The sequence below is a fragment of the Ostrinia nubilalis genome, chromosome 20 (genome assembly GCF_963855985.1).
Source record: "Ostrinia nubilalis chromosome 20, ilOstNubi1.1, whole genome shotgun sequence".
Classification (NCBI taxonomy): domain Eukaryota; kingdom Metazoa; phylum Arthropoda; class Insecta; order Lepidoptera; family Crambidae; genus Ostrinia; species Ostrinia nubilalis.
In genome coordinates this window covers 8596128-8614159 of record NC_087107.1, presented here as the reverse complement: position 1 = coordinate 8614159, position 18032 = coordinate 8596128, and the positions used below count along the sequence as shown (strand labels likewise).

Sequence of the window (18032 nt, the reverse complement as noted above, 5' to 3'; positions counted from 1 at the left end):
CCGCTGGGCCGGTCGTTGTGAAAATCACACTAAAGGACAGTCAAGAATGGGTTTGACAGGGTATTTTCTAAATGGATCTAAATATGAGTCCCATCAAACTACCAACAACGTCTAAAATTGTTTGTCATCATTATTGCAGCTACAGGACGGCCACTGCTAAACTTAAGCTCCCGACAAAGATTTACAGATTGGCCGGTTGGTAGCGGCTTGCATCTAGCGCCTTCCTGCTACCTTTATGAGGTCGTCTACCACCTTGCGGTGGACAGACCTTGTTTGTAGGAATAGTACTTAATATATTACTAATTTAACCATAAATATTACACTCACATCCATCTCAGGAACAATAAACTCCTCAGCGGTGACGTTCACGAACCGTATGGAGCCGGACTTGTCGACGGCCTCTTCAGGGATCTCCTTCACCGTTACGTTGACTGTGGCCTCCACCCAGTGGAAAGGCACGATTGGCTCGTTTTCCTCGGTTACCTGTAGGATTAAAAAAAAGATTAAAAGATAATTTATTCACCGAGACAAGGTAATACAATAAGGTAGATGTTACAATAGTTATACAATTCAGCTTATCTCACCATCAAGCTAGTGTGTGATTATTACATCAGGAAAATATATCGTCAATACACAGGGTTTAGGAAAGCACCAAGATGTACGAAGATTATGAATTATAACTGGGAGACTTTTTTATTTTTAGTTTAGGTTCAATAAAGATTTTCACACAGTGTTCTGGGGGAAAAAGAGGGTAACGTGAATAATTAAAAATTTGAAAAAATTTACACCGAGATACATATTTTTTTTAGAAATAATATATGTTTTACTTAAATCGAAAAATACTATACGTTTTCCAAATAAGGTCCCAAAGAAAAAAACGATCGTCAAAATGTGAAGAGAATGAGGTAGGTAATTTTTATACATCCTAATGCATACAATGTACTTATCAATCATACCTACAAGCTGAGTTACATTAAAAATTAAAAGTAACTAAGACGGATAAATAAAAGTGGTTATCGAAGAGTTACTGGGTGGGTTCCTCTCTTTCGCTAAAACTTTGACCTGTATTATGGCGCTAAAAAAACTAATTCCACTTACATTGAAAGTCAGCAAATATGTGCCGTTTGGCGTCCCCTCCTTCATAGTGATCATGCCAGTATTCCTATGAACATCGAAGTACGGGCTTCTCTTCTCGTAGGAAGGCAGCCACATGAACCGCTTGTCCGGCAGGTCCCAGTCGTCCGGATCCGTGACGTACACCCGTCCGATCTCCGTGTCCGGGGTTTCACCCTGTAAAAAAATTTGAATTGGTACGTTATTGAAGATTGGAAGGCGCGATATTAATTAGGTACATTAATAGGTAAATAAGTAGACCTTTTTTCGAGATTATAGGAGTGCTAATTCTGTACGATACATTCTAAAAATGTAACAGTCTATCCTGACCAGTAAAAAATATTTTTGAGTTGTCCAAAATATCAAGACAAGCCTAGAGGTTCAATTATGCCTGAATTAAAAACGAAGTGTTGTTTTAAATTATAATTGAAATATAATAACGTCAGCATATCACTACAATCTTTTCTAAAACTATGACGTCACTTCTATAATTTTGTCTTCAATATTGCAAACTTCCAAGACAATAAATAAATACACCTTTAAACACTTTTAAAGGACATTTTATCTATTTAAAGTGTTCTTAATTCTTATTTAAATCTACTTTCCCGTAAAGATTCCGTTACAGCAATCAATATCAAGTAAAAGTAAGTACAATCCAACAAAAAACAGCGACAATGATACTGTTAAGTGCTGCCCCCATTATTAATGAATCCAACGCAAAAAGAAAGACAAAAACGTTCTTTGAAGTACTGAAAGCGACCAGGAAAAGTAAAAAATACTTAATTCTAACATTTTACGCGAATACGGTTTAAATATCACAGCAACAATTACGTAAATTCGTTTGTCTGATAAATACGTAATTGTTACAAGGACATCAATTAACAAATTAGTTCAAAAAGCACGTAAAAGGTTTCTTGAGAGGATTTAATACTGTAGTATAAGTATATTCAAGTATTCAATGATAAGATTAATCGTTAGAGCTCAATCAATTTCGTAAAACAAAAGAACTAATGGAAGTTTCCACGCGCTTTTACTTTATAAACTGAACAACTTCATTTAAAAAGTCGCTATAGATCGCACAGCGATGATTGAGGCAAACAAGCACTTACACCGACGTAATATTTGCATGAACAGGAACACAAATCTGAATATAAAATACACGAGCTACCCCGCTCTTGCTAAAAAAACGAATGTGTTGCAAGTGAGACAGAAAGCGCTTGTCAGTCAGACTAAGCAAGACGTCGTCAGCGCTGCAAGCGTATACAGATACAACAAGTCTTTGTGTTGATCGCCTCAACTCACTCTTGCTGCGCGAGCTATACCTTCATAACTGTCTGCTCTTATCTCAACTGAATGAAACATTCGGTCTTCTCTTATCACTCCCAACTCACTCACCATTCACTCTTTCCCCACTAACACACCTACGAAATCAAAGCTATCGCACCACGGCATCGGCAATAACCTTTTACGGCCCGGGAAACCTTTGCCCGGGGCCCCGGGCCTTAAACGGACCATTAATAAAATAATTTAACGGTCGCGGCACGGGGCGTTAATTTTTCCATTCATTTACTAATTGCCACCTGAACGATGTGTGGTATTGTTATGAATTATTCGAAACAAAAGAGGAATAAACCGCTGGTTATATTTTAACGGCTGCATTTATAGAGGTTTGGTTGAGAGCGCAATTAGCAGATTTTAACTTGACAAAATTTATGTTTTTCGAGTTGTTTAAAAATATGAGCTAAACTGAAAACTATTTACTGAAATACACTAGAAATTATAAATTGGAAACTATAAGTATGTTAGCAGATTTTTTTTCTTTAAAAGAAACCATGATTTTGAAAAGATTCCGGCTGATGTGTATCGAATCTAGGTTATGCCTTCAAGTAAAGGTATTTTTTTTAAATTATACTTAACGTTAGACAAGGCTAGTGAAATCTACACAAGAAGACATGCAAGCCTGTAATATCTTCGATTTTACTATTTAAAGTTAATTTCAGAACACGTTCCTTTTTCACCAAATTTTAAGTTGCAACATTATTGCAAGCCGACGACATTGTTAAAACACGAACGGCAGTTATTGGACTAGTCAATCTTTCAGGACCGCGCCGCAATCCCCCGGGTTAGTGTAAGCCTGTCGTTAAAACGAAACGGGACAATAGCCAAGTATTCAAGTTTGTGGTCGAGTAAGCTTGCCTAGATGTATCTATGCTTGTTTTTTGAGATACTGGCTGTATATTTGTCACCGTTTTCACGGATAAAAAGTTGATTCATTTCGATGACTCTTGGTCTAGATAGAGACTGATTGGACATAGGCTAAGCTAATCTTAAAGAGGGTGATATGGATAACGGTTTTGTTTACATTTTTACAGATTACTTCTTACAACTTCATTTATTTCTTTAGTTAGGAATTCCTAAAAATCGTATTTTTGAACCGATATAAAGTGAAAATCAACGGAAAAAACAAAATCTGTTCTGTAGAACATGATCAATAAATTCTGTAAATTATTTAAATTGTGTTAAACTATGCTTGAACCAAATAAACTATTTTTCTTTCTTTCTTTCAAATCCAAAAAGTTATAAATACAGTTGCAGCATTATTGCAAACAGGCGACATTGTAAAAGCCCAAAAGCAGTTATCGAACTTTTTTTTTTCAAAATTTTAAATCGTCAACTTAAACGACTGAGGTTCATAATACTGATTAAGCCTTCCAAATTACTAGCCAGCAAGTAAAATCAAACGAGTCTTCTGTTGTGCCCGCGAAAGTCGCCGCTTCATTTAGAAGCCAAGTTAACGCAAGCGCGGGCTAAATTACAGAGTGCTGCCATCTATAATTAATGAGCGAAACAGGAACAAAACCTCTATGAGCACAGTTAGTGATCAACACTAGGAAAAATTGGCAACACTGTCAATGTAGTTTTTAATACAGGGTGTAAAGAACAAAACATAAAATGAAATTTTGCAACAACAAGATAACCAAACTTCTAAGTCCTCATTTAAATACTTTACACTTCTTCTTCATTCAAATTTAATCTCAATTATGAAGAGTTCTGAAGTTCTCCATTATGAAAATCACTTAATCCATTGTCTTAAAGCAGAGAAAATCTTTTCAGCCATGAAAAAAGGCGTTAAATAACCTGTCAGGAACACGGGCACGTACCCATACACGTTTTACGCTTAACTCATGCAAAATATACGGCGTTATTACCACAACAAAATAAAAACTTTAATTACGAATACCACATCCAGGGCAGTAACTCCGGGAATCAGGACACGGCAGTAAAAAGAGCTATCTCATAATCCCTGTTTATATCTACGCAACCGCACTAAACCGTTCATTAAAGCGCAAAATTAACATTTTAATATCCATATAGGTATTATTATAAAACAGCGGTAATGCCGTTAAGGTTTATTGGATATACCGATCGGGACGCTTACTTAATTATTCATTGGGAAACGAAACCACAGATTTGAGTCCGACGTAAAACGACTTATCTGCTAATACGGAAAAGAGATGTAAAATATGTTACACGACTAGAAGTATTTTTGAACAGATATTATTATCAGAAAGGAGCTAAATATTACTTATATAACTTTTTAATACAATGAACGCACTCGCTCACTGGAAAAAGGAGTGCCTACAAGTAAATCTTCGATATAAACAGCGTATTGACAGCCCACAAAAAGAACTTGACTAGCGGTCTTGAAAGCCTTTCAGATTTATTAAGTAAAACAAAAACTACGAAAGAAGCGCCAGAGAGCTCAGTCATTTGTCTACTTTTTCTAAAGCACTAACATTTTAGTGCTTTGCTTTTTCCTGGTACACGTAAAAGTATTTTTATATATGTTTTTATAACTTTGACATTATTAAAAAGTTTTCTCCGAACACCTCAAGAAAATTGTGGCGTTTTAAAATTTCATTTTTAACAGCACATAACTCGGGGCTTGTCGCAAAACTGTCTAATTCCTAATAATGTCGTCTCCACAATGAAAAATCGTAAAACATTTTACTGCGGTTTATAAAGAGCGTTGTTCGCGGGACGTTTTCATATTTCATGATTTGTGGAATGCGCGCCCGAATACAAATTGCGATACGAGCGCCTTGAGAACCTTTGAATAAATAAATGGCGTTCTAATTTTGTTTCTAAAAATCCACTCGTAATTGGACACAACATTCTCGATAAATTGGATGTTTGGTATGTTCATAAAACACTTTGAAATTACCAAAGAAGAACTACATAATTATGTGCAACATACATACAATGATCAAATACAGGGTGTAAAGAGTGTAAACATTTTTTCTGCCAAAAATAGGGTTCAATTTTTTTTGCTATTGAAGATCTCGCGAGACTTACAATTTACTTGCTTCATATTATTAGTTTTAATAGTAAAGTGTTATAAGGAAATTGAAAATACGCCCCAATTTATCAAAATTGACATTATAATTAAACAGGAGACAAATCTTTCACACAGAACTCTCGTATTTTAAACTCTATAAATACATTTCAAACCATGCATTTAACATCACAAAAACCATGCACGCACACAACACACAAACATTTCTTAACTCCCATTATACTTGAATTAGAATAACTTGATAAGTCAAATTAGTATCTTGAGATTTAGAACAATAGATAATCCGATATGAAAATTAATCGTCCCTGAAATATCTTTAATAAATAGCAGGCGAGGAACACAAAACTTTTCCATGTAATTATAATTACGTACACAAAAAAAGGTAAACGAAGTAGGTTTATCAGTGATTCTTTAGATACGAGGCGTGGAGTCTGTATTTGATATGTAAAGGTACTTTTGTACTTGGTTAATTTATATGGGACCATCAAATTATTTGGGTATGCACCGACTCAATGTATCATACAAATCTCATATGCCTCACGCAATGTTACCAATGGCTTATTGTACATAGCGGAACTCATAGCAATCTAAAACCAGTTCCAAATCCTTGAATTGAAAGATTTTCCAAAATTACTAAGACCTTTATTTTTCTAAACGTTTTAATGCACTTCATTCAGAAAAAATATTCAAAGACCGCTTGGGTCCTCTTTGAACTCTGCAAAAAGTTCTTCAAACGAGACTCAAAGTAATAGCCAAACAAAAAAAAATTGCAAAAAAAAAAATATTAGCGGTTTCCATGATTCAAGTCTACTGCTTTTAAATTTGTTACTTCGCTCAAGTCTTAACAAAATCGGCTAAACAAATTAACAACTTGTTATACCATCCAGTACAATTTGACCGGAAAAGTGATGACAAGACAAAGGAAAGAACATAACGGAATCTCCGAGTGGAATAATTCCATTTTGTTAATTATCAACAAAATCAAATTACCATCGAATAAACAACGCACTTCAAAAGATACAGGGTGTAATCGATTTTGGTAGTACAAATGGCTTACAATATGACTAGGTATTAGACTTGTATTAAAAACTCAAGCAAGCTCTTTTGAAAAAGTTGAATTTTCCGCTGGACATTTAAAAGTAATAATATCTAATTTGGAAATAGAAAACAATAGATTACATCCTGTATTTTGCAAACCACAATATCACACACTAACTCCATTTCAATACTTACATAATACCTCCAACTGTATAATTCGTTGTAGTATACTTCCGTCTGATAGCGTTAAAAAGGGAGTACACAGTTAATAAAATGGTTTCAATAAACATACAATACACAATAACAAGTAAAGCATTCTAGAACCTAAATAAATTCCAGAGAGAATATTATGGCACCCAAAATGTTTATGTGAATAAATATCAAAATCTTAAGTGAGTCTAACCAAGTCACCCTGTATACTATAAAATACAGGTTGGAATTTTGTAGTACCACCTGAAGGGAAAGTACTCTTTTAAGTACAAAATTCCACCCTGTATGTAACCTTCCCTCTGGACACGGGTAAAAATAACGACACAGTAAATAATTGTGCGTATAAAGTTTCCGAGAATACCTTGTACTGGATGGTCCATACCCAATTTAATTCACATGGCAACACCGGGGGGGAACTATAAACGGCAGGTAAGTACTATTAAAGGGGTCTTTTATGTTACGGTGGAAATATGTTATGGGCAATCGGGGGGACCGGACAATCTTTATACCTCTTACGATTTAATAAGTATAGATGAATATTATCTTCTAAATTGATTTGTAAATGGAATGTTAAGGTCACATTAGTGTTAACGAACTGGCAACATTTTAAAATCCAATACCAACGAAGTTGATGTGAAACAAAAGAAGAACACTGATTCAAATTTAAATACTGCGTTCGATTTTATTTTTTGATGACGTTCAGTTGTTTCTTGCTACAATTTTATTAGTGGCCATTACAAAATTCAGCGATTTTGTGAGATAACTAGGTCAGTATTATGACAAAAATGTAACTATAAAAAAATAGCTAGCAAAAAGGAATGTGGAAAATGTATCCCAATATTTTAAATGAATCGTTCGTTCGTTACAATACGTGCCCAATGTTATTTCAGTAATAAACAAATTGGAGCCGACCACAATGTGTTAATGGAATCTAATAATGATTGCATTCGTCGATGATAATTAATATTTAGTTGAACAAAATGAACCACCGATGTTACCACTTAAATTTTTTGTTTTGTGGCATGTTCATTACATGTAATCTATCAATAGTTACTATTTTGACTAGGTATTTTAATAAACCTTTTTAATTTGATAAAAAAACTAATGTCACGAAAAGAAATCCAATTGAATTCTTATAAATACGTACCTACATATCCTGGATTAGTAATGATAAAACATAGATGAAGAATAAAATCCTGAATAAATTATAATTTGCCTGGCATAAAAGATGACTGCGAAAATGCCCTGTGGCATCAACTTTACATTAGAAATCGTTGAAAGTGCCAATTTGATATTAACAATAACTTTAATTGGACGAAACTATACGTTAAAAATTATGCAACAGATAACACATTATTCTAATAATATGAAAAATTAAACGCTACATACCTTGTAGTTGTAAACAAAGATGTCGCTATGCCCCGGGCCCATCGGGTTGTCGTTTCTATCGCCGATGACGACTCGGAGTATAGAAACGCCCGTCAGTCTCGGCGTGCCCGAATCCGTGATGGCCACCGGTATCTTGTATTCTTTCTGTTGCTCTCTGTCGAACGTCACTAGTGTTGACAGGATGTTGCCTGGAAGAAAAAATATTGTTAGGTATTTTTATACTATGTAGTTACACTGAAAGTAGAACAATTCTGAAACGTCAAGTGGCAAAATCGGAACTAATTAACCCAGTATTGATAGTAGCGCCCTCCTGAGCGCATATTTGAAGAAGAAAATGTGTGGCAAAAATCGAGATTAATCAGGTATTGATGATGGTGCACTATTGTCAATGTCATATTATTATGTGTGACACTTCAGTGTTGTCCAATAATTAAAATTAAAAGTGCATGCAATTTCGATGAATAATAGTTTTAAATTACAAGTTAGGAACTTTGCCTTTGCCCAGATGTATGGTTATAAATATAATGGTGGCAACACTATACCGTTGCCTATGAAAATTAACAAAATCATAATAATGTTAAAAAGCTTAATACAATTCGAAATGCAAAACAAACAGCATACTCATCAAACGCTGTAATTAACATCAAGCAAATAATTTTCATAAATCAAATCATTTAACCGGCAAACACGAAATCATTCGGCAATCGAAAACTACCCGTTTCTATTGATTAATCATAAAATTACGTACATGGCATTTTATTCATTCCCGTGTATTGTTGGAATACAAACGGTGAGGTTATAATGAATTTAGAATAATTTAACAGGTAAAGCCTACAATAATACAGGGTGTAAATTATAATGAATGGGGAAGGACAAATTGAGTCGGCACTTTGTAACAGAGTTAAGGTTGGGTTTGCCATCCCATTTATTGCATGTTAACTAACATTAATTGATCGGAATTCGATTCGGTAAGACAATTCTGTTGTGTACAAACGGGGAATGGCCTACACTGAATTTGTTTTGAGAAATTATTTGAGAGAATAATTTTAAATCACATGGATAGTGTAGGACGGTTTTCATTGACTCAAGTTTCGAACTCAAAAGAGCGTTACTCGAATTTAGAATCGGCAGTCCGATTCCGACACCATTGGACTATTTTTTATCTTTATGAAGCTGAAGAGCTTTGTCAAGATGACAATGTCGCTCCACCTTTGTCGCCTCAAAATATCATCATGGAAGAAGGTCATCACGTTTTTTCCAGGAACTGTTTTTTCCCGTATAGTGTAGTGTAGTAGTAGAGTCCCGCAAAAAGCCGAGCCGTTAGAATTTCAAACACAACCTTGTGTGTTCACACGACAGTCCAGTTTTGTATGATCCTGCATTACTGCATCCTGCAAAACTGGGTTGGCATGGGAAGAGCCTTAAACTTTAGTAATATCTTACCTTGTATGTGGAATTTGGTCCGTATCTCGAAGGAGGCAGAGTCGTTCAACGCGAACTCGAACGGTGGGCCATTCTCGGGCGAGTCGTAGTCTTTCGCGGTCAGCACCACCACCTGCCCCGGTGGTTCGTTTTCGAACCATATTATCGGTTCCGTCTGTGGAAAGAACATACAGGATGAGTTTTTGGAATAGTATACGATCAGCACTTAAAATTAGCCATAGAGTTTAGCTTAAAGTAAAAAAAAAAAGAAATGTTCGTTTTTATTACACTTTGGATAAAGTGTCACCTTAAGTGACTGTCTTGATTCTGAAATCACTTCACTCCGGCGTTTTTTTTTCTTGTAGTTTGAAATTTTATTAGTGTCACAAATGTAACTTTGGTCAAACACAGACAATAAAATATTAACAATCAAAACATGTCCTATAAACAATTCAAGCGCCTTCACAACAAATTGTTTACGATTGATTAGACACGCCCATAAACAATGCAGTAACCGCGATTGTTTACAGTAACGTCTTCACCCGTCCACGTAACGAGGGTTCCGTGGGGTTTAATCTAATATTCTGGGTAACCCTTTTAATAGAATAACCCTTTCAGGGAAAGTGCCCGAGTGTTAGCATATTTTGAACTGTATTGGGGTATAATAAGATTCAAAACCAATGAAAAAATATTTTTTCTTTCAAATTTTAATGTAGGTTCTGGCTCAAGCTGAAAAATACACTATTAAGTTAAGTTTAACACATTTCGTATAGAAAATTGATAAGTGATTAACATCTCAAAACGGACTAACGATCAAACTGGCAATAATGACATGTTAATAGTTGAAAACTAGTGACTGTAAATGTAAGTAGATCTCTGTTAATCTGTTATCGCATAAGAACCAGTTTATTCTGAAAACTATTATTTTATAGAGATCGTGAAATACTTTCGGGATCAGTACAGTAACCATTTATTCGTTATCTTGTATAGATCAGAAATAATCGAGTGAGGTCACTTATCGTTTTCACCCTGTATTAAAATAGCACCTTCAGGGCAAAACTCACATTACATCCACAAAAACAAAAATGTTTGTTCTAAGGTACTCCTAATTTTTTACCTGAGCCCACTCAGGTGGAATGGCTTAATCCGTCTGAAATCGTAGTCCGAGGGATACCACTAAAATAAGAAACCCCCCAAACCTACTAGGGTTACCAGAAAAGAAATAAAACTTTTTTTATTCAGCTGACAGAAAGTGTGGTGTGTGTAATGAAGGAATGACGATTATAGGGCGACTTTTTTGGCATCAGTGTCGTGTCTACTACCACCCCTGAGAAGGGCGTTGTTTTACAAAAGCACACCCTGTATAACGCTTCAAACGCGACAGGAAATTTAAAGTAAAATTCCCTGTTATTTTTGCCAGTAAAATTGAACAGAAATGGCGCGGGTATTGTTTGACAGTCTATTCGAATTTAATATTACTGTCTATAGAGACGGTGGAAATTGGAATAGTTCGTTCTGTTTGATCATGATTCATGAACCAAGTTAGTTAAGGAACCAACATATTCTGAAATTACTAGCGTATTTTACTTCGCAAAGATCATTTTAATTTTGACTGTATAAACTAAAACAACTTTTTGAAAACATCACACAAACGTTTGACCTTCGCGATTCGAATTCAAACAATTGCCTGCAATACTAAAGTAAAAAGTTAACAATAATATGTCACCCTTTAAATGCGTATTGAACATTGTTAAAATGTAATTTCCACCCACACTAAACGTCACTTTAAAACATGTGTAATTCAGATAGAGACTCATAGAGATAGTCTCAAAGATCTCTAAAAATAGAAAAATAGTGGCAAAGAATCCGGAATTTTCCGGTTAAAACCAGTTTTTCTCAATGGTAACCCTACCCATACGCACCGTATTTGCATGAAAAATTGACAACGGGTTTACCCCAGACGATACCGTAAGATATCTTTGAAATTTTATGCTAATATCGTATAATGTACACCAGACTATATTTTTGTTTCGAAACAGCACCTTATTTCAACTGCATAAGGTACAGAAGTTTAGCTTGTTGCAGTTATCCGTACGATAAGTTGGAATGGGCGAGTACTGCCGAATTTTTAGAGCTTTGGTGTGGTTTTTGTAGTATGTTACTATGATTACTGTTACGATCATGAATATATTTAATTCATGGAAAAATAGTGTGTACTTGTATGCAGGTATGAGCCAAACGGGTGAATTTGTCTGTCACTTTTATTAAGACAAACTGTTTACACTATGGTTTACACCCTGGCCTCGTTTGGTTTGTATTTCCGCAGTGTAAATAAGTAGATGTTTTTTTAGATTACACTAAGAAATTGAAAGATTTAAAAGTTCTTTCTATTTTGATCAGAAATCGAATCCCGGTCCTTAAGTCGAGCGACCAACTTCTTTCCGAAATTCATGGCAACGAAATCCTATCCAATACAGTCTTATAATTTCATTGACAATGAAACAATACCAAATACGAGCTTGAAACATTTGAAAGGCACTCAACTCTTCAAATTGGGTGTAAGTGTTTAATCATTTACGATTCCAAACCAAAGCTGAAAGACCAATAAACTTTATGTACTAAAGCAAACGTGACCTTTTATAACCCGGCTATTGTAGATTTGTTTGAACGTTTGTTTAAATCGGCCACGAGTTAAGTTCAAATAATTCCCTTGTATGTGTAGGAAGTTGAAGTTTTTGGCACTAGATGTAATAATATCACAGGTCACAAGAACAGACAGGGAACGTACATTACAAATATGTATTACTAGTACAATACAGATGAACAAAAACTAAAAAGCTGTAGGTAATTTTAGACGACCTCATAAAGGTAGCAGGAAGGCGCTGGATGCAGGCCGCTACCGGGTGATATGGATATCATTGGGGAGGGCTATGTTCAGCAGTGGACGTTCTATGGCTGTAATGATTCATCATCAGACCATAAGAAAGCTTCGCAAAGTCTGCGCATTCTATGTTCACATTCCTCAATCTATTGGTGTAATTCTAAGAACACATACGTCTTGAAACTGACCTTCTGCTTGTAACGAAACCACGGCTGTAGAAATACAGCCGAAAATTTAATCTCTAGGCTCATGAACTCAAAGCATTCTATTCGTAGTGTGATACTAGTCACAAAATACCGCGTTCAAGATCCGATGATCTCGGTTACAATTTCAATGCTTTTATTTATGTTCTAATAGGTTCACAATAAAATATAAGATTGGATCTATCGATCAAACAGCCTGTTTCTGTCAGACTCAATCCCTATCCCATCACTGGAGCATATGGATTTGACACAAAACAGAAATAATAGTGTTCCAAACCGGATAGGTTCTCCACACCTCCTACCCTCGTCAAAGGGAATTTAAGTGACAGACAGACAAACATGTAATCTAAAATAATGTGTTAAATTTACATAAAGTTGTGTAGCATATTGCGGGCATGATTTATAGATATTTGAGGCCTAGCTTAGTAACGAGGCTATTGTATGAGCCTCAGTAAAATATGGCCTACATGTCTTCTACATGCTAGTAATACCATACTTCATTAATCTTGAGACGAACTGAGTTTAGTACTATCTAAAGTAATTAGATCTGGAAATTATTGTAAGCTTGTGCAAGATAATCACATAATCTCTGGGACTGATGAGCTGACTTCAAAATGTTATACAGGGTGACTTTGCAATCAGTGTCCAAATTTTAGGAGCGACTCAGAATCAGTAACTTAATCGATTTACGCAAAGAAAACTTTTTTGACATATTTAATTATACCGCTGCGCGCGGTTTCAATATTGACACACGTGGATAATAGGGATGTTTCCTGGGTCAAAAAGCAAGAGTTTTAATTAGTCCGTCAGTTAACTTATTAAAAAAAAATCTACACGTATTTTTCACTTTTTCAAACTAATGAAAATTGAAAGAGATAAAGCGCGCCAAAGTTCATAAGAAGAGGCCCGTGACGTCAATGCGTGCATAAAAGTGCCGCACGTTGTGACGTCGTGCGGAACTTCAACGCACCATAACTATGTAATTATTTGTTAGATTGACAAATAAAAATAGTGTGTCCAATATTTTTTGATATTAAACATGACGGACTAAAAAAATTTTTTTAGGAAACTAGCCTATTTACTTCGATCATAGAAAAATACGTACACACAAGTAACTGCAAAGCATAATAGACATAATGATGCGCGAAAATAAGCCTTAATCTTTAAAACTTAAGAATATATCTTAAGAAATATAATCCGCGAATTAGATTTTAAATATTTTGTTTGCGAAAAATACCACGATTAAAAATAATTGAGATAAAGTACGTTAAATTATTTTATAGAGCTAATTAAAAAACATGGATACTGGTAAAAACCCTGTATAAAAATGTTAGATTTTCACTGTATGCGATGAGCTACTATTGAGAGTAGTATCTAATTTATTGAAAGTTCCTAAGACATAATAAATGAAAGTGTATTTTTTGTTTGGAAAACCCTTGAAATTTGAGCGAGTGGGCATTGTTATGTCAAGTATTTTTCGAGAACTACCTATTTGTTTTAGATCGTATGAAATAATACTGTCTAAGTATTTTGTTTTTCTTAATATGTACCGACAATATTCATTGGAATTCACTTACAAAAATGATGTAACAATATTTAACAAGGCACTTTGACTAAGTACCTCATCAAATAAAAACGGCTTTTTAGATTCAGTACAACCTACGCTAATGTAGCAACAACGAAATAGTTTAGCTATGAAACTACTTAGCGATTTTTTTTTTCATTTATTTAACAACTAAAAAAGACAATAACATTGGGACAATTACATTTAAAGCTAACAAGTTCACAGTTGGATTTGAAACCCTGTTATTATACTATTTCTGACAGAAGGACATTGAAGTATAAAATCGTTATAAAACACATTTTTCTTTTAACATTCAAAACTAAACAATCGATTATTCCCTCGTATTCGAGTGGATGCTATCAGCGATGAATAAATGCTGACAGCACTTGGTGCGAAGGATTCTGTGGGCCCTGATAACTTTGTGCTAATCCCACTTTTTAAGCGGGGACATTCTGCGCTAACTCGAGCTCGAGTTTAGATGGGCTAGGGCCGTCGACTTACAAAAAACTAAAAATACAAAAAAATAGACTTACTTAGGTTGTGTTGCACCATCTTACTTTAACTTTGACAAACGTTAAAAATCTGTCAAACTCCATACAAAAAGCACCGGTTATTGTTGTTGTTACGATTAAAATAAGGTGGTGCAACTCACTTAATAAAAAATAAAAGGTCGATTTTCATTTGTCAGTAACCGATGATTAAGTAAAAGCTTACTTATCGTTATTAGAGTTTTGATTTATAAAAAAATTCACACGTTAGGTAATATGACGCCAAAACGGCATTTCAATTTGTACATTTTCCTGTGTGATGATAAAGCATATTATTTATCTAGAAACGGCAATCTAATCTAATCTAATCTGTCAAAATCGGAGAAAGGTCACTTATAGCACTATTTATTTTCCAAAGGCTTTGAAAGAAAACTTCATTATTTTGTACAGTAAGTACCGCTTGAACCCACTATAATTTTTATTTGGACCGATTGTTTGATTAGTATCGAGTCTAAAATCGATAAAAATCTTAATCTCCATCCCTAACCGATTGATTCAGAGTATTCAGACATATCGACGGCTGACGCATCAATTCTTGAGCAAACAATCCAAGATGAGCCTGATATTAACGCTCGGAAGAAACCTCAAATTGCTACGTTTAAATTATCGACGATTGCTTATTCAGATGTTTTGGACGATTCGATATTGGAAACCTTTTTTACAAATCTTTTATGTTATTTTACAATAACACGACTTGTGGGAAATAAGGTTTTCTATAATATTTCTTCGAAATCATCCTGTACTTCTAATTACCTTTTAAATCATCACAGAGTTTTCTGTCTTGTAATTTCTCTTCTAATTCATTCAATATGCCAATCCATCACTCATACAGTGACTTGTCATGATTAATTTTTATCAATAATAGAATTGAGAATTTCTAAAAAACTCCAATAAGACTTCGAAATCGACATTGATTCTTGAATGTCCTACTATACAATCCAAAACAAAAGATTAAACACATCAAGCTAAAAACAATATCATCTTATGTAGTTGTTGTAATAGATCCCATTTTGCAACAAAAATGAAGTCTGACGTGTTGCCGACTACTTCAAATAGATGTAAAAATATCGTTATTTATTTTCTTTTCCAGATGCGACAACCCTAACTCAAGGTCGTTCGGATTGCGGTACCAGAATTGGAAATAAGAATTCACTCAAATAAAGCAGAAGGCGAATGTAACCTTACGTTCAGCAGCGTAAAGTCAAAAATCCACTGTTAATGCATTATAAGAACCGTACTTCGTTTACCATGTTAAAACAGCGCTTCTCTGAAGAGCTAAATTAACATCTAAGTACAAAAATGTCCTAGATTTTTCTACCAAAATAGATTTAATCAGATATCAGGACATAAATAAGTTTATGCTTATAAATTCTTTTTATGAAGCGTTTTGTTTGGAGATTGTAAATACGGATCAAATAAGATAATATAATATAAACATCCAAAATTCCTTTATACAATCTTTTTATAACGAGAATAAATACCTACTATAAAGATTCTTTAGTAGAAAAATTCAAGCAAACAGTGCAAAACTAAAGAAAAATTTGAATACCTACCTAGATTTTATCATCAATCGTCTAAAACATTTTATAAGTTTGGTACCTCTATGTCTTTGTTTTTCAGGAAAATAGAAGGACTTTTCAAAATGTCAAAATAAGAAATTAAGCTCCTTTTACACCGTTTATATCAGGCAATCAACATGGCATTTATTCTTTTTTGTCAAAAAAATAACATAAAAAAACCTTCTTTTGTTTCTTACGGACACTTGCATTTCTAAGCGCTTCAACTGTAAACTTTATCACTAGCACATAAGGTACACAATATTTTATCCTTATCTGAGCCATGGAAACCAAGGCAAATCGATGGTTATATTTGCATAAAAAATACGCGCCTGAAGAACATTGGCCCCGTCGGTCTTAATCATGGAACTTGAGGAATTCCGCTTAACGACAGGATAAACGTGTCTTTTCTCGCCTTTTGGGGAAGCTCCTGAGACGAAGCGGGAAGCGTCTCGGCTTTTTAGGAAGCGCCTGAGACGAAGCGGGAAGTGTCTCGCCTTTTGAGAAAACGCCTGAGGCGAAGCGAGAAGCGGGAAGCGTTTTAATAAGAATTTTGGTATTTTATTTTCACTTTTGATGAAAGAGTTTTTTTTAAACCGGAAATATTTTTTTTTTACTTTTGATGATGGAATATCGCCATCGAATGACATTGATGTAGCGAGAATTTTATAAATGTTCTCAATGAGATTGTTTATTGCTGTTTAGAAAAAAATGGATTGTAGAAAGAGCGTGTTCTTAGCTTTGAAAAATGGAAATGAAATCGAGGTCAGTTGGTATTTTCAAATTGCTAAAATAAAGAGCCTCTTAAATTGAAGTGACACAAGCATCAATTATGATCTTCTTCCTCAATCAATTATGAACTCCAGTCCCTAGCTGTTCGCATTATAAAAGAGTTATCGAAACGCTTAGTGCGAGCTGGTGGAACCGTGGAATGTCCAAAAAACGAAGGTATGGGAGAAGTAGGAAGACAGAATATAACTTTGCAGTGTTAATTAGGTCTGTAACAATCAATTATATCCACGACAATTAACATAAGAGTGAAATTAAGAACATACGATATTTTTTCGCTCTCCCCGCTCACGTCAAGGCCGCGCCCTCACAAAACTCCAAAAGTTTATTATCCAAAGCTGAATTTACCGGGCCCTAGAGACCGCCCATTACGGGTTCGGTTGCTTGTTTGTGTTTAGACTTAATCAGAACATGCCTATTCAAATGGACTTTGCAGCTTCGCCTATTAAATAGGCTTTGTCATAAAATTTTCAATTTTATTCAAATTACCCCTAATTTTCAACAACAAAGTTTGGGCAAAAAAGAGGGAATAAAACCCATTTGCGTTAATAAACAGAGGCAGGGACATGGATAACCGAAAATGTGTTTATTTGGTTATAAGCGCTAAATAAATAAACTTTACACCTCCGAAATGGTTAATAATGTAAGTACTGATACTCTACGTTTTTGATGTAAGAATTTATTCCATTAGACACGTGAAATAACTTTTAATACTTGAATGCCAAGATACTAAAACTCGTTATTTCAGATAGCGATGTTACGGATATCTGTGCTATAAGAATGCAAATTGCAATAGTTGTCCAACACAGTTCATGCCGAATAAAATGGGTACAGAAGGGATTTCTTTAGTCTCTGTCACCTTCTTTTGGTCTCACAAAAAAGCTTTTTATCTTATGGGAAAAAAATCATGTATTTCAAAATGTAATCATTAAATCAGCGTAGGGACTTGCTTGACTCTGCCT

The 18032-nt window shown here is 34.7% G+C and overlaps 1 protein-coding gene across 1 annotated transcript in view; it reads right to left on the bottom strand.

Annotated features, from left to right (window-relative positions):
* LOC135081600 (DE-cadherin) overlaps positions 1 to 18032 on the bottom strand; it is a 354060-nt gene that overhangs the window by 19153 nt on the left and 316875 nt on the right. Inside the window, exons 12-15 of the mRNA XM_063976346.1 lie at positions 9551 to 9704; positions 8108 to 8295; positions 1099 to 1290; positions 328 to 483 (exon numbers count right to left, since the gene is read on the bottom strand). Of these exons, the coding sequence (XP_063832416.1) occupies positions 328 to 483; positions 1099 to 1290; positions 8108 to 8295; positions 9551 to 9704 (690 nt within the window). The remainder of the gene's footprint in view (positions 1 to 327; positions 484 to 1098; positions 1291 to 8107; positions 8296 to 9550; positions 9705 to 18032) is intronic.